Consider the following 18,127-nt stretch of genomic DNA (forward strand, 5'->3'; position numbering starts at 1 on the left):
TTGCGCGGTTGCCAGGGCGACGGGGACACAACATGGCGGCCTGAGGGCTCGGCCGGGAGGCGCCCGGCGCTCAACGGAGGCCCGGCCGCCTTCTCGCCCGCCCCGGGAGACCTGCAGGAGAGCCCAGGATGAACAGTAAGAGTGGGGACGGCGGGGCAGCGGGCTCTGCGCGGAGCTGCGGGCAGAGGGTCCATGCTGAAAGGGGGTGAGGGGCCGGCGGTGCCCAGCGAGCCCTGGGCCCTTCTCTTCCCTTGTCCTCGTCCTCAGCAGGGTGCGAACAAGTCTCCCTCCGGTCCCGTGAATCAGCAGCTTCTTTGTCTCCCAGCTCTCCCCACTACTTGATCGGAACCTCCTATCTTCTGTCATTCTTCGCGTGGTTTGTAAGCCCTTCCCCTGCGTGCACTCCTTTTCCACACGTTTCATACTGCCCCTCAGGCGCTCAGTGTGTTCTGCTGAGCTCTTGAGTTGTTTTGGTTTTCCTCGCTTCCCACGTGTACCTTTGATATATGCACATGCCGTGCCTTTTTCTTCCTTGGCACGTGGGCATCCTCCCAACAAAATGTTATCCCTTTTTTTTTTTTCCAGAACTTTTCCTGTTTTTTTTTTCTTCATTCATTTCTTTAATTCCAAATTCCAAGTGATTTTCTGTGCTTTCCAAATAAAGCGTGCCCATAAATTCATTTTCTATTGTTGCTAATTTCCTCAGTCCTGCAGTCTGTTTCACATTAAACTGTACTGTTGGGAGATCTGAACATCTATGAATGCTGGAAACAAGAGGAAAGAGGGAAGAGGATAAATAGTAGGATGGGTATCTAGCCTGGTAGAGGTGCCACGGAAGAACCACCAACTGGGCTTAGACTTTATTCTTCAGTGTTATATACAACTAAGACATTTTTTACTCTTCCATTCCTGCCTCAGAAGTTTCACTCTTGAAATGTTCATAATATTTTTAAAACTTCTGTCATTGTTCACCTGAGATTATCACAAATTCAGGTATAAACTGGCTGGTGATTAGCTTTGTTTCATAGATGCAGTAAGCTTCATTTCATTGCTTAAAATTGAAATGCTTTAACCTATTTTTTCTCTTTCAGTGTGTGTTCGAAGTCAGTAGAACTTTTGTGTTTCTCACTGAGTTGCTGTCTTTTTGCTTGTGAACACAAATTCAAAATTTGCTTCAAATTGTTAATACACTTTGAGTTTAAATATTTTCTCTTTATATAAATGGTTACACTGTTATCTTTAGAATATCTGAGTTCCTTTCAGTATTTCATTAAGCAGTAACTAACCTTGACATGTTCATTCTCTCATTTTCTCCCTAGGAGAAAAGGTCTCTCATCTGCAGTGGCCTGTCATGTTTTGTTGAGAGTTTACATATTGATTTTTATACCTCAGAAAGAAGTTTTTTTGGAAGTTTTTGCCAAGTCAAAGCCTCAGGTGTTAGCTATATGTATATTTGTGTGTGTGTATGACTAGATTACTTTTGTAAAGATTAAGATACTATACCATTCACTGTTTACATGGAAAAATATTTTAGTTCTGTAAGAATGTTTCAAAACGAATAAAAAGCTAACTCTTCTTATGCTATTAGAACTCTTCAGTGAAAAGAAATGCTTGTGAGCCCTCCACAGCAATGTGGGCTTTGCTTTAGGAAAAAAAAATGTATAGGTGAAAATATAAGCAAGAAATTAAGCATATCCTATCTGATTTCTATTTATATATTTCTTGATACTTTAAATAAATTTATAAAGTAATGCTTTACCTGTGTTTCATTGCCTAAGTACTTTGAATCTTTAACACATAAGGCTGTAGAAATTCTTTTTTTTTTTCAATTCATCTTTCCTTTTTTTTAATGCCAGAGAATCAATTGCTTGCATTTAAGAAAAATACAAAATAATACCGTTACTGTTTATTAGAGTCTACTAGGTCAGGAAAGAGCTATTGTTTTTGTAGTGGCCTTAGATATTTTTGCCACAGAAAATGGCTCTGACATTTTGTGAACATACAGCATTGTCAATGTGTATGTGACTGATGTGGCAGTTGCTACCAAAAAAATACTTTTGACAATTTTTCCTTAGAGCTCTGAGAGGGATTTAAGTATTCTTAATTTATGATCTCCAGCTTATAGCTAGTTATTTAAATAGAAAATTAAATGGAGGAGGGGTAAAGGAAACAGTGCAAAATGTGGTCTTGCCAGCAAAGCACATTAATCATCACTAAGCAGCGTTACTGAGCACGTAAAGGTTAGGGATCACCTTGTTTGTGCCATCAAGTGACCACATTTCTTGAACAACAATCGCCATTAAAGAATATCATGGTCTCCTCCCTATTTTGGAGCATCTTCTCCTATACCCGTAACGATTTTCAAATTTTGTTTCTATTTTTAAAACAGTTCATATGTATCCTTCTTCATAGAGATCACTTGACAGTGTCACAGTTTACAAATTGCTCTGCTTTTCCTATATTTCTAATTTAGATGGCCCAGTTTGTCAGTTCAAGGGAAAGAAAGGGAAAACATGTATACAAAATGAGCAGGATATTTGAATTTCTGGAGAGATCGAGCTTTAAAGACAGTCTGGGAGACAAGAATGTTTCCAACAGAGGAACAGCATGATAGCTGATGATTAGAAGGAACGTAAGCAGTAGATGATAAAAATGACAAGAGCAGATGAGACTCTCTCAGAATGCTGCTACTATGTTGGAGAAAGGGGAAATTGTATAGGGAAAGCTTAGTGTTTGGGGGTTTTATAATACATATACATAATACAGGCAACAGATAAGCATTCGGATCACAAGGAAAGGGATTTTTTTTATTGTAACAATAAATTTGAAGGTTGGAGAGGAGAGAAGAGATGAAGGCAAGCAAGTTGGTTGCTGTTTGAAAGACGTAATTGGAATGTTCCTGCCTGAGTGACTTTTCTCTGTGAAATCTCTTGGCTACAGAGAAGGCAGATTTTCTCTCCTCTGAGGCTGTATTTATACTTGTAAATCAAACGCCTTTGGAAGTGTTTTTTTGACACTGAGGCAGAAATCAGCCCAACATCTCTGCTAATAAATTCTCTGATCCTGCAAAAAATTCTCTTACCCCGAGGAAAAAAAAAGTCAATAGGACACAAACTGTGTTTGAGGAACAGCCTTAGAAAGTCCTGACTCCTTGCGCCAGGCTAGTGAGGTGCTTAGGGGAGGGCTGGGTGGCATAGGCCAGCTCCATGCCAGGGTCTTATCACAGGAACCAACCCAAGCAATTGCATTTCACTGAATTTACTGCTTCCATGCAGCCCAAGACTCCTGCAGTCGTTCTGACTCCTGGAGAAGGTTGGATAAGAGGTTTCCTTCTCTGCTTCCCCCAAGATGACTGTTTTTGGATCCCTTTCTTTTATAATAAGGGCTTGTCAAAAGCAGCAGTAGCGTAAAGCTACCCTGAATTTTCTTTTCCTGACATGAAAATAGTGGAAGAATTATCAAGGAGAGAAGCTGTAGGTGCTAAAAATAAAGAAAAAGCGGGGGACAGAGGGAGTTAAGGGGATTGGTAAAGCAACAGTTAATTACAGAGCTGAAAGAGCGAAAAAGAGGAAAGAAAAGGAACTCTGAAAGAAGTCAGGAAAAGATGCAGGAATTAATTTAATAGAGCTGCCTTTATAACCCTTAGGCTATCTGCTTCATCTGTTAAAATTCTGTGAAACTAGAATCTACTGACCTTCCCATCCTGGTTTCTGATATTTCATGTGCTTCAACATAAAAGCAAAACTTTTTTTCTTTTTTTTTCCCTTCCCCATCTGAAAGCCCATATCTGAATTTAATATGGGAATAATTCTTTTTAATCAGTAACTGCTGTGCTAAAAAACACACTGGAAAAATAATTCCACTTAAAAATAATTGTATGCATTTGGTGAAAGGCAAATAGAAAGAATTCCTGGTGAAAGAGACGAAGACTAAACTTAGTTATGAGTTGCTAATGTGTCACACCAGAAAAAAAGGGTACTATTTCAGTGCTATGTCTAGAGGCATCATGTCCCTGAGCACAGTGCTAGTAGTTAATTCTCCAAGATTGTATTATTATATTTTATTTCCAGTGGTGTGGATTGCTGTAATATGGGCAGCAAAATTCCATTTTCTTTTATTCACTTTATTTTTCTCTCAAATAAATGATGTGTTAACAAAAAAGAAAAAAAATATTAGTTTGTTTAATATGTCAGGAGTCAGAATCTAACAATTCAGTTACAGATTGATATGGAGTGTTTATAAAAATGTATATTTTAAGCATACTGAAACAGCATATTTTTGTTTTTTAGAATATAGACCCGTTGGTAAGATAGGAGAGGGAACATTTTCTGATGTTCTGAAGATGCTAAATCTTAGGGATGGAAAATACTATGCATGTAAACATATGAAACAACACTTTGAAAGGTATGCATAATTATTGATACTATTTACTGGAAATCTTATTTGAATTCAGCAGAGAAATGTGAATTTGCAACTAAAGGTTTCTAAATACACATGTATTAAAAAAAGTTTGCATAAAGTACAGAAAGAGAAAATGGAGGGACTTCCTGCTTGGTTTTGTGGTTATTTCAGTGAATATTCCAGTTGATGCCACCCAGTGGAGTAGATGCCGCCAGTGACTGGGTCAAGTGTGAAGAGAGAGGAATGAGGGCTAAATAGTTTATTTCTGCTTTCCACATACACTCAATGTGCTTGGATTTTTTTTTTCCTGCAGTACCTAAAAGCAGGAGGAAATGTTTAAATGCCTCCTCACCTCCCCGCATCCCATTTGATATATATTTTTTTTCAGTTTCATGCTTTAATGTGAGTCAAAAACAAACATTTATCCTTAGTCCATTTATAAATGCAGGTAGAAGGTAGAACTAATACTATGTTTGATCACATTCATCAGCAAGAGAGTACATAGTCGCAAAATAGGTACTTTTTATCACCTGAAAAAATAGATGAGAGGACTATGTGGAAGTAATTGGAGCCTTGCATTGAAGTTCTCCAAAAGATTAATCACCAAGCCCTGCCTTCTGGGTTGGTGACTTTGTATTCTTAGTTAAATGTATTAATTCCATATTGCTGTCAGTGGGAGTGACACATTTGTAAGAAAGAAGTGAAACAGGACCTTTTGCTCTTAGGTGAGATTCCATAATGTAACTCAGAGCTTCAGAGACTAAGGAAAACGGAGGTTTGAAAAAAATCCTGTAAGTAATAAAACAAACCCAAATATCTGGAGGGAACGTGACTACTGATACTCTGTTGTATGACAGAAAACTTTTGGTCCATTTATACTTTATCTCCTACTGACCAAATTTGTCCAATTTATGGTAAAAACGTATTTAAAGTAACTGTTTAACTACACCAAAGGCAGGTGATATACAGTTCAATGGCAGGACATAAGCAGACATTTATTTTCATGTAGCGTCACTAAAATGTCTTTTGGGCTTTTAACCCTTCGATAAATTGACTGGCATTCTTCTGGTGAAATGCTGTATTTTAGCAAGAAATTATAGTGTTTTAAACAGAACGTAGCTGTACGAGTTATTTATCTTATGTTCAAAACGGAAAATAAAGATTTGGTGTTTTGTCCAGCTTTATGTCAGACTGTGAAAGGACATATATGCCTTGTTCTGATTTATTAAATAGTGTACAACACTACTTATACTCTCCAGAGTTTCTGTAGCATATAATTTTATTGTTTATCAACACCTAGAAGGGCAACATCATATTTAAACTGAGAAGCTGAATGATGTCTATTTCTTGCATAAAGGATTAGCATTAAAACTTACTTTTAAATGTTATTTTTGGGAATGCTAGACTGCCAGTTTTGGCATCATGTTGAGCAATAGTTGGTATGTTTGCTAAACCAGCTCAGGATCAACTGAGTCATCATATTATGAGACCCAAAATGCCTCCCAGATATTTCTTTGGGAAGTCAACTGATCTCTGTAGCCTATCAACAATATATTACTATTTACCCTGTGTAGGTAAGCCCAGCTACTCTGGACTGCTACAAGGAATAAAGCCAGATTCTCCAAACTATGGAGTTCTACGAAAAAAACCCTAAGGAGACAAGTAATTTATGTGGTCCTTTATTTGAGAGTTCAGGTAGAGACCACAGTGGAGGGGGTTCTGACAGTCTTATGGCAGGAAAAAACAATCAGTCCCTGATTGCATGTCAGTCTTCCACTTGTTTTTGTTTTTAATTCAACTTTAGTATTGAACAAGTGAATAATCTGAGAGAAATACAAGCACTAAGGCGGCTGAATCCACATCCTAATATCCTTATGTTACATGAAGTTATTTTGTAAGTATGGTGTATTCATTTCCTTTTTCCTAATTCCTTTATTTCTAGTAACTTTTGAGTCTAGAGACAACCTGTGGGGATTTAACCAGCTTTTTATTCCAACAGAAAGGAAAAACAGCAGGTTTGTCAAATTCTCCAGTCTTCATGCTTTTTTGTTGTTGTTGTTAAGTGGATTTGATGTAGTTCTCATTTATTCTCACTCTGAAAAATACTTCAGCATCAGTATTAACGTGACAGTCTAGGGATATTTTAACCATAGAAGCTTTTTGTCATAATATATAATACATGCTGGTGATTTGGACCAATAGCTCCCATATCCAAAACGTGCTTTAACCATCAAACTGTCAAATAGTCTGTTTTGGAGAAGGAGCAGAAATGAGGCAGATGAACACACACATCCATCAGCTCACAACTTCATGTCTACTAGAGACCGCATTTTGTTTAAGCGTGCTCAGATCCTGTCCGCCGGGCCCAGCTCTCTGCCTCCAGGAATGTGCTTTGATTTCTCAGGGTGAACTGTGGGTCCAGGCGAGCTATTTAGCAGCATCGTTTTGTAGCTACCCTTCCGGGTACCCCTTTTCAAACGAAGAAGCTGAGCTAGCCAAATTAGGGAGCAGCTGAGCTAGGAATCTGAACAGAGATCAGTCAGTGGGGAGGCCGGGTTCCTTCCTGCCTCATTAGGCACTTAAGTGTCTTTTGAGGACATGTTCTGCCTCACAAAGAAATCGGGTTTTCAACAGCATTTATTCCTTTGTTGTGAGTTTTACTCCGTCACCACTCAAGAACAGACATGTAGTTCATTATCCAAATACATAACACAACTTGTTGACTGCTTTTTTTTTTTTTTTTTTTTTTTTTTGTGGAAAAGTTGGTAATGGCACCAGCAGCTCAGCTTTCTGGAAGTTCTCAGATTCAGCTGCCGTGTTGCTAACCGAGCGTGATGCAGACGGCCAGCCCGCCCTGCTCGCGCGCTCACCGCAGACTGCACCCTCAACCTTTGCTGTCTGCGTTAATGGAACTTTGCAGAGGGGATGTACTTTAATGGAATTATCCCCTCGTAAGTACAGCTAAAGAGCAGAAGACATCTGCCTCTGCAGGGCTGTGAAATGGAAAATAGTGTGTCGGGTGTAGTGACATACCGAGAGAATACTTAAAGCTGCTATTGTCAACAAAATGTAGAGCCCAACCAGATACTCATTTTCATGCAACAGAACAGTTTTGGTGACTTAACTAATATTTTCATACATGGTATAAGGACTTTCCTATCTTTTGTTGTAAGAGTGTATCAGTTAATTTACTGGAAATTTCTTGATCTTAACCAGTATGGTGTACCCAGAACAGATGCATTCAGTTAGCCTCACAGACTAAAGCAGTTAACTTTTGCAGTGGGCACTATGCAATTGGATAGTATAGTCTAAACCTATGGTACTTCAGATCTTAAGTTCAAAAACTTCTATGAGAAAATATCAATTAAAATGAAAATGTTTTTAATGATGATAAAGCTAATCTTAGCATTATTTTTCTATGCTGTTTATAAATCAACCTGTACATTTTATTTCTAGCCTAAAATCTCCTTATTTGTTTCTTCAGTGATAAAAAAGCTGGCTCTCTTTCACTGATATGTGAACTAATGGACATGAATATTTATGAGCTGATAAGAGGTATGTAGCATATGCTTAAGAAACATATAAACTCTTTTTGTGAAGACCACAAGTGGATTTTTTCTTCACTTGGCAGTTCAGTTACATATTATGAATTGTACAGCAAAAAATTGTGCTGTATTGTTTTACACGTTATGTATTTCCAGTACAATATGCCCCATTTTTTTAAGCATGGGTACATGCAGGAGGTTGCTAACAAGTCAGAACAATGGCCATTTATTTCTACAGTCAAACCTGACATGCAAGCAAGGGAACAACCCTGATTGCAAAACACATTGTTTGCCTTATATAAAAAGGAATAGCACAGTTTAAATAGGCTGCTTGTTAGGTCAGGACTGTAATAAAACAACAAGAAATTTGCTTCTTTTGAAAAGACTACCAGATCAAATTTATATGTGCATATATATATATATATATTCCTTTTATTAGGTTTTTGCTATAAAATCACATTACTCCCTATATTTAGGGGACTAAATATAGGAACACTCCTATATTTAAAATTTTGGAGTGAGATTGTGTGTTGAGACCTCCAACAAAGACAGTAACCCTTTTCCTGACCTAGATAGAGATTAAAATACAGTTGTTCTGACACTGCTTGTTGTCCTAGTAGTAGTCACGGATATATGCTGTTTTTAATAAGGTATTTTACTGTACCAGGATAAACTTGTGATACGAAGTCTATGAAGGATATGAAGTAGTAGAATATAGGAAGGAGCCTTCGTAGGTGGTAAATAAGAGCATTAAAGCCGACCCTGCAGCTTCTTCCAGGAAAGATACTGTATTTCAGTTATAAAAATCAAAATGTTTGGGTTTATACTTTGACTGTCCTTTTCTTCTCAGAGTATTTGCTTTCAGTTGGTGTTCATTTTTCAGTGTTTCTCTCACTTTCACACATTTTATGTGAAAATTCTACAGTATTAAGCATCGTATGGAAATAAGCATCGTATGCTAGTAGTCTCAGCAGTATGCTCTGCTCTATTCTTTAACTTTAGAATTTAACTTTTCTGTAGGAAGATATTTGTCCTGCAACTTTTTTTTTTTTTTTTTTTTTTAAGAGTTATTTCATGGTGAATCAGTTTGAAATGATGTGTTGGTTCAATTGTAATCTGAGTTATCAAAACACTAATCTAAGTGCACCTGAACTTCCATAGAACTTCTTCTTTACAAGCTGCATTTGATTTGACTGTGTTTCCCATGATAAACAAGCAAGTTGAACAAGCAAGTTAAAACAAAGTATTTTGATCTTTCTCAGTATTAAAGTGTTTCAGTTGAATGTGTGAAGTGTTTAACATTTTAGAATTAATGTCTTTTTCAGAAATTCATTTATGAGTTTCAAGGTGGACATAGGTGTCAACACCACATTTTGCTGTGGGGCAGAATTACTGGGTTTGTTTCTTTTTCTCTCCCAAACAGCTTTATGTCAGTCATTTTAAATAATAAAAATTTCCAATAATGTAATTACATTGAAAATTAAAGTCAATTTTGAGCCATAACACTTACTGATTGGCGATATCTGAACAATGATCTCAAGTAGAGGGAGCTCCTTTGTAATTTTCCATATTATGATTTTAAGATGTAGGACTGAATTGTATGTATTATAGATGATCTGTCAGAAAACTGGTTGCAGAGTGTATAAAATTACTTATATTTCAGACAATTTGTAGACTTGTATACTCCTACACTGTATGCTAATGCTAACACATGTCATTTTTCAAATATTATGAACCCTGGAAATTTTGAATAGAAAAGTTTAAAAGCTTACATAAAGTGTATAAAGTTATATAAAACTTAAAGAAGTTTAATATAGGTGCAGAACAACTATGAAAAGGCTTAAGTCAGAAAAAATTAAAGCTAGTATGATTTATACAAAATTTTGTAATGAAAAACTCAAAACACAGATAGAGAATGAATTTCTAATTTCACAGAATCACAGAATGGTTAAGGTTGGAAGGGACCTCTAGAGATCATCCAATCCAACCCCCCTGCTCCAGCAGGGACACCCAGAGCACATGGCACAGGGCGGCATCCAGGCGGGTTTGGAAGATCTCCAGAGAAGGAGACTCCACAACCTCTCTGGGCAGCCTGTGCCAGGGCTCTGATACCCTCACAGTAAAGTTCTTCCTCATATGGAGGGGGAACTGCCTGTGTTTCAATTTGTACCCATTACCCCAAATTTAACAAGGTGTATGGAGACATTTTTGTAGTTGGAAGACAGTTCACTGTAATGTTACCCCAAAATTTGATCCTTTTGACTTTTCCTTAATTTCTGTGATGGATTCATGGCCTTTCAATTAAGGCTTTTTGTCTTTATGCAAAGTCATAATTCTGTTGCTGTTAATTTATAGTGGTGTCACAAGTAATTTAATCCTGCCTTTTGTTTAATCGAGAGCAGTCTTGTCATTGAAAGTGATGAAAAAATAAGGCTCGGAGAGAGGTGGAGAAGATGCTTTAAACCAAATTGCCCCCAGCCACAAGTGCTGCCGCCTTGTGCTTCACCACTTAATTACTTCCAAATAAAGTTTCTCTAATGATATATCTGAAAGTAGAAGAGCATGTGCTCGCATTTTAGTAGGGACCATGTCTTTCATTATGAACCTGTGTTTGGTCCTTCAATACCGATAATAGTCAGAGTTGGTTTGAATAGAGAAATATTATCAAAATGTTATCTTTTCTATTGTAAATAAAAATCCTGTTGTGGAAAACACCATTTACAATTCCTAATGTCCATAGTACTCTCTTTCCAGTGCTTGTTCTCTAATCCTGCTGCGGGGATTATGGTGATGGACTGCAGGAGCACCCTGATCAGCTAGGAGCCCGGGGCCTGCTGGGACTTGCATTCTCAATGCATTAGTGTCCTGATAATCTCCCGCCTCTTCTCCAGCCAATTACTCACGCTGCTGTCAGCATGCAGATCACTACTTGCCTTGTTTTTTTTTTTTTCTCCTCCAAATCTTGGTCCTTTCTGCCTCAGTTGATGACACTGCAGCATTATATAAAGGCATTACAGAAAGATTAAGAGGCCTCTGAGCCTATGAAAGAAAAAAAGAGTAGTTTTTGAATGGTTTGAAAAATAGATTGATTTTATAACTGTTATTATTGCATAGCAGCAATAGCAAGTTAAACTACATGGGTTGACCTGCGATTTGCAAGTAAAATGAGAATCACAGTCATTTAAATGTTGCACTAAGTTAAAATGATTGTTATGAGCCTTAAGGACAGTTACTTTGTTTAGAGAGGGAAGTAGACATTCAGACATGAAATATGCCAGTTCAGATTGGATTCCAGTTTTGTTGAATAAACAGGTATTGCAAATTACTGTAATAAAACTTAATTGTCTGAAGCAGTGTTCTTTCTGGGTCTCTTCAAAGCAGGCAGTAAAAGCTAAGGAAGGTTATAGGCCATTGAATTGACAATGGTGTCAGTTGATCAGTTCCAGTGTATACTGAAATTTAAATTTTGTCCTAATTTCAGTGGAAATTTGATTATAAAGCTATCTATAAATCACAGAATAGTGTAACTGGGAAAGGTGGTATCAATGTATTATTGGAAGCTAAAGAGGAACTTTTGTTGTATTCTATTGTTTGCAAAAAGGGACTTGTACAACTTGAAATTTAATTCTAGGAAGGAGAAAGCCCTTACCTGAAAAAAAAATAATAAGCTACATGTACCAGCTATGCAAATCGCTTGATCATATCCACAGGTAAGAGACCACGTTCAGCGACAGCTTTGCAGCGCTCTTATCAAGCCTTCATTTCAGGGTCTCCTCTGGGCAGGGATAGCAGCTGTCTGGGCAGCAGAGCGCTGCGGGCTGGGAAAACCCCTTGTCCAGCGGCTCCTGCCTCCGCGGGGCCGGGAACGCGACGGGCCGGGCGCTGCCGCCAGCGCCCGCGGGAGGAGGCCCCGCGGGAGGAGGCCCCGCGGGAGGAGGCCCCAGAGGTCCCTGCTGCTGCAGCGGCCTCGCACCCCTTGCGCAGCCCTTGCGAGCGGCAGCCTCCACCCTCCTTCCTGCGCTTGCACCTCCTCCATTCCCCTTCCTTTCCTCTAGCTGCTACTGCTGTCCCACCTTGGTGGCAAAACTATTATTATAATTTTACTGTCCTGCCAATAAATATAAAGAAAACTTTTTTTTTTTTTTTTTTTTTGCTACAAATATTTAGAAGCAGTGATAATGTTTACCCTTTCACTGAACTGTTCTCTTTGGTGTCTTTATGTTGCTACAGAAATGGAATATTTCATAGAGATGTGAAACCAGAAAACATATTAATAAAGGTAACGAATCTTCTATGAGGATATTTTAGCTGATAGTGAAGTGTATCAGTATTTTTCTGTCTACTTTGAGAACATAATGCATCATCCCAAATAAAGAGACAGTTTAAAAATATTTATATAAATGTGCACTTGGCTCTGTTATCTTATTCGTGATATAGCAGAATGAAAAGCAATTTTGTTGCTGGCTAAAAGGAATCAGTTGCATTATTGCTAGTCTGTGTTCACCCCAGTCTAAAAACCTGTTCTGTATCAGCTGTGAATATGTGTTTCCTTTCTGTGTTATCCTACAGACAAGTGATAAGGCTCAGTTCTGCATCTCTCCTTCTCCATTTTATTTCAAAGCTTAGGGGAAGTTATTCATACAGAAGAGAGCTGAAGACATTAGTTTTCAAGTGATTGCTTATTGAAATCTATTTTTGTGATAGTTTCAGAGCCATTTTGCTAATGCTTGAAGAGTGAGGATTTCAAAATTAAATTTATAAACTTTTATTTTTCTGGCAATAGAGTTTTCCTGTAAGTCTTAGAGGAGTAGACGAAAAACCTTTGCAGAGAGGAAGAAAAACAACTCTTATATCACTGCTAAGCACGGTAACTTTAAGAAAATATCCAGATGTTCTGCTTGGCAGTCTTCCCTTCAGTAGTTGTCCATATGTTTTACAATTAACTTAGTTCTGCCTCTTAATGATGTACAGAAAGCTATTTGTGCTAATTATTGGACACATCTTCAAGCCTGGGAGCTACTCTGTATTTAAATGTAGTTTCACTGTTACACACTGCCATAGTGAAACATCTGCTATAATGGAAGTATTTTTTACTGTGTATTGTTATGCCTGTGTAATGCCCTGAGGTTTCTGAAAATGTATTCTCCCAGTAATCTGTGCTTACCTCTATGATGATTACTCACACATTTAAAACAATTCTTTGCTTGAGTATTTCAGTGTATTACAATTTGTCAAAATGTGTTGTTTACTTTTGCAGCAGAGTACCCTCAAGTTAGGAGATTTTGGATCGTGTAGGAGCATGTATGCTAAGCAGCCATACACAGAATACATATCCACACGCTGGTACCGAGCACCTGAGTGCTTGCTTACAGACGGCTACTACAGCTACAAAATGGACATGTGGAGCGCTGGCTGTGTTTTCTATGAAATCACAAGGTACAGTGTTAGGGGAAGGGTCTTGCTTGTTATTATCAGGAAGAGCATATAAGCAGCACAGGATATGAATAATATGATCTTTGTTCCTATGGATTTGTGGAAGTTTGATTAGTCTGCAAGGTTCATGAAGCAATAACCCTGCCTTGCTGGCACTCGTTTCACTTCATGGCAGGTTAATAATAAAGCAGTAGGAAGTCAAGAGAAAATAGTATGAATCATACAGTGTATAATGGGACCGTAACTGTTGGGACAGTGTTTCACTGGCTTCACAGTGAAGTGTGGTAAAAACGTCCTTTGGTCTACATGATCTCTGAATTTATACAACAGGACTTGCTTCCTGTTATGAGCATGGCTCAATCTTTTTAATCTACTTTATGATTATTTTTTTTTCCTCTGTTGTTCACTTACTCTTTTGCAGCAACAGAGGAGTCTAGAGAAGAGCACCTCTGTGAGTTACTAGAATGGTTTATAGAACGGTGTGTTCAAGAACCTTGTCCTCTTACCTTATTTCCTGGAATACTCTGAAGCTGGGATCTAATCAGAGAGTTCAAGAAAACCTGTAATAAAGTCCTTTATTTAAGTTTTTCAAAGGTGTAAAAACTATAACTCAAAAAGCAAATCGTATTTGGTTTTTAAGAGAAAAAGGAAAAAATAACCACCGTAAGCATTTCTTCAACATCTTTGTGCCCTAGCAACAGCAGCAGTTCTGCTCTGCTCTCCTCCCACGCTGCTGCCTCCCATGCGCAGGCAGCAGTGGCAACATTTGCTTTGCTTCCATCCTCCTCCTCCACATGGCAAGTGCAGCTGCTGCCATCACCAGCACATTAAGTGACAACTCGTGTGCTTTGGCTGCCAACTTGTACAAACAGTTTCACCTTGGTCAGAAAACTGTTAGCAGAAAGTTCTCGAATGTGGCAGTTCTCTTACGAAGTAAACTGGGGAAGCTTTAAGAATGTCATCTGTCCATTGCAATGAGAATCAGGTGGACTTTGAGGTTTTGCAAGAAAATGACATCCTACAACTTTACAGTTTTGGGGGGCAAAAACACATAGATATGACTCACAGTTTTTGCATCACCTAACAGATTTGCAACTACTGCACGCTTTCAGTGACCTGACAGATGTATTCATGATTCTTATAGAAAAGTGAAATAAGGAATGTGAGTTGGAAATAACTACATTTAAAAAGAAACAGATTTGCCAAGATAAGAAAAGCTATGGACAGATTTTCAGTTTTCTCCCATGTATCTTGTCATTTTTTTGCTGTTGAACATTTAAGTAAGACTTAAAACATGAGTTTAAAAGTGTTTTTTAATCTTTACTCGGCCATACTTACCTAATATTGAAAAAGGCAAAATAGGCAAGAAGATAGTGTACCTACCTTAAACCAGAGTGCTGCATTAAAAAAAAAAAAACTATAACTTTATGCTGAAGGTCAAGCTCAGGAGTGCAGCTGAAATTACCATCTTTGCAGTATTGTTGCTCACAAAGACAACTGTGTTAAGCATGGAGCTTTTCTTATAAATATACATTTATATGTGCATATACAGCTGCTCACTTCTGCTGCCTTAAAAGGAGGAAAACCTGAGTCCTGGCGCCTGCGGCTTCACTAGCATAATCCCATATCCAGTATATTTCAGCATTGGGGATGTTCTTCTTATGTATCTTACCCCGAATTTGTGAGCATAGGCTAACTACAGGTTTCTTTTTAATAACCCACATTGCCCTTTCTATCAAAAAGTAGAATTGCATTAACCTTCTACTCACATGTTATCTTTCAGTTATCTGGTATTAAACTGTCTGCAAGTGAATAATCCCAAATCTTCCCGTCCTTGTGCCACTTAAACTTGCCCAGTCATGTGGTTTATAGCGCTAATATCTCTTCTTGCAGTTTACAGCCTCTCTTTCCTGGATCTAATGAGCTGGACCAAATATCAAAAATCCATGACATTGTAGGTACTCCTGCTAAAAAAACGCTCAATAAATTCAAGCAGTAAGTATGGACTATCACAGTTACTCATCTCTGTTTGTATATACCCACAGTATAAATCTAATGGCTTTCCTAAAGACGAAATCTGATCTATAGAAAGCTCACCTGGCATTTTAATTCTATATTATGCTTATATAAATGGTGATATAAATAGGGAAGAATTTTTTTTCCCGTATTTACTGCGGAAGATTTCCCCACTATTTACTTTTCCCTAGAAAGCAGTCACCTACATCAGATTAGAACAACACTTCCTAGTAAAATACAATTCTTTCTGAGTATCCATGAATAACTCTTTGTTCTCAACTTGCTTAACACAGGTCAAGAATTATAAGTTTTGATTTTCCCTTTAAAAAAGGAACAGGAATACCTCCTCTTGTGCCGAATTTGTCTCCCAAAGGCTTCTCTCTCCTGTGTGCAATGATAAAATACGATCCTGATGAGAGAATTGCTGCCCATCAAGCATTGCAGCATCCTTATTTTCAAGAACTCTGGCAAGTGATTTCAATTTTAAAAATTAAAATTAAAAAGTGGCAGGGTCAGGGGGAGAATACTGTGTATTTATTATGTAGAGTGGACTGAAGTGAAGCTTACTTTGAAATTTCAGTTTCTGCTATGAAATTTGCTTTACCTGAATCCTAACTTCACCTAAAAGAATTTGTGCTTTGTTTTGTTTTTCTAAAAATTTTAGGGCAGCTGATAAACCAGCTTTGGCCATGCACAAAAAAGTAAGATTACTAGGAAATCCTGCAGGGCAAGAACCTCTGCATTTGTGGCAAATTCCAAAGGAAAGGCAAAGACAGGTAATATTTCCATGGAAGAATGGTCAACTCCTTTAGAAAAAGTAATTAGTGACACTGTTAACTACAAAAAAATGTTTAACTTAAGTTGATTAATGAGTTTCATTCAGTCTGTATAGACACTGATCTTTACTGGGTTTGATGCAGCCCCTCACATCCGCACACTGGCCCTGAAACACAAGAGTTTGAACTCAAGAGCTGTGAAACCTCCGTGAGTCCTTCCCTAGAGAGTTGTTCCAGTTGTGGTTAGTCAAGGGGTCAGTTCCACAGCTTTTAAGAGTTCATTATCCTTTCTCCTTCATGTACCACTGAAGTTACAAAGAAGGGGCAGGGGAAAGGGTTTCACAGATCAAGTTCTATCAGAGATAGAAGTTTTTGTCATTTTGTTTTTCTTTGCTTGTTTTTTCAGGGTTTCACATGGTACTTTGAAGAAATAAGTTTGCGTTTGGATTTTTTTTAATTTGTTTTTTAGTTAGTTATCATGTATTCAGATGATAGCCAGGAAAAACCTGAATTTATATTTGGAACTTGAAATGAGCACATTAAGATCCAATTAAAATTTTGGGCAACTAAAAGAAAACAGATCACAGAAGCAAAAGATTTCCTAATGTCTTTCTGCCATGTAATTAACCTGAAAAGCATCAAATCCGCTCCTTGAAATTTCTTTCACCAATTTAAGTTATAGAGTTCACCTACATAAGCTTTGTAAGAAGTTGTTTAGGCAAAAGTTCTAATAAACATCCAGTGGAATACTAGCTACTAATATATCTATATTACCCTAAAAAAAAAAAAAAAAAAAGAATCGGAGTTTAGCAGGGTTCTCGGAAAGAAACTGAATAGTATTTATTTTAAAAGCATTCTCCTAGGAAAGGCCAGAGGAGGAAGACACTGTAGACCTCCCTGTGCAGATTTGCAAAACTTTAATCTTTCCTGAGTAGCCAAATTGACTCCCTACCCTACTCCCAATTCATATTCAGTTTTAGCTGCACCTGTGAGAAGTGAGGAAACCCCTGTTAAATGTATTGGATCAAATAACAACATACAGACTCTAACTTACTCATTAAAATAGAGCAGTATGTAACTCACCCAATACATTTAAAACTTTTATTGTTTCCTCAACAGTCTGAGAAACAAAAGGAACCTGTTCACTCTTCTCTGGAACACTCCCACTTACCTGCCATACAACGAAGAGGAGGAGGTTACTGACCCCGCTGTCGAGTGTGTGGAGTGTGAGGGAGAGCGGCGCGCAGGGAGGCAGACCCAGCCAGGCTGTCACTGCTACAGGGCTGACAAGAACAGGGCCTTATTTTGTGCCACTAATAATTTGCAGAAAAAGAAATCCACACGATTATGAAGGTCTGCTTAACTACAGCTTGGTATTCTCTTCCTGAAGAGAAGCAATTTTTAATTAAAGCATTGTTTGGCAGAGCTCAGAATGCACCTTATATTGAGCAGTTTTTTTCTATTGACACTTGATGGAGGAAGGGTTTGATTAAAAAATAACATGAAAGGATTCTTTGAGCTTGAGTAGTGGAAATGGAATGTTGCATACAAAACATAAGTTTTCATACGACTAGCTTGACCTGTCATTTTGTATATTTTCTTAGATGTAAAAAAAGTCTTATTTTTCAGTCACCTCTGGAAAGTATTTACCTCCTCGGTTTAATAGCTTCAGCCTCAAGTTTTATTGAGAACTTTAAGATCATACAAACATTTGAGAGACTTGAATTTTGACAGACTTAATGTTGTAACTTTGGGATATTTTTATGTAAGTATCTACTAGATAAAAAGATAAAGTAATATTTTTAACTAATTCAAAACCAAACCAACTTCAGTCATAGTTATTTTTAAGCCATTGTTCTTAATGCTAATCAAATTTTAGAAGCAAATGATATTGCAGCTAGTTGCTGAAAAGTGGTAAAGAAATATTTATTTATTCAGAAATTTTGCATAGAGCAG

General features: G+C 37.7%; 1 protein-coding gene across 1 annotated transcript; it reads left to right on the top strand.

Annotated features, from left to right (window-relative positions):
• Positions 1-20: 20 nt before the first annotated feature.
• Positions 21-17,456, top strand: MOK (MOK protein kinase). The gene is made up of 11 exons (XM_088539666.1): positions 21-135; positions 4,290-4,404; positions 6,206-6,295; positions 7,886-7,956; positions 11,578-11,656; positions 12,177-12,225; positions 13,204-13,382; positions 15,273-15,374; positions 15,689-15,862; positions 16,060-16,171; positions 17,291-17,456. The coding sequence occupies exons 1-11, from the start codon at positions 129-131 to the stop codon at positions 17,372-17,374; spliced, it is 1,062 nt and encodes a 353-aa protein (XP_088395792.1). The 5' UTR covers positions 21-128; the 3' UTR covers positions 17,375-17,456.
• The last annotated feature ends 671 nt before the right edge of the window (positions 17,457-18,127 follow it).

The sequence above is a fragment of the Tinamus guttatus genome, unplaced genomic scaffold (genome assembly GCF_059628265.1).
Source record: "Tinamus guttatus ecotype Peru unplaced genomic scaffold, ASM5962826v1 Tinamus_guttatus_pri_ptg000048l, whole genome shotgun sequence".
NCBI classification, from domain to species: Eukaryota; Metazoa; Chordata; class Aves; order Tinamiformes; family Tinamidae; genus Tinamus; species Tinamus guttatus.

Coding starts and splice junctions, on each gene's coding strand:
- MOK (XM_088539666.1), top strand. Junction 4,405..6,205: donor ATGAAACAACACTTTGAAAG/GTATGCATAATT, acceptor ATTCAACTTTAG/TATTGAACAAGTGAATAATC. Junction 16,172..17,290: donor CAAAGGAAAGGCAAAGACAG/GTAATATTTCCA, acceptor TTTCCTCAACAG/TCTGAGAAACAAAAGGAACC.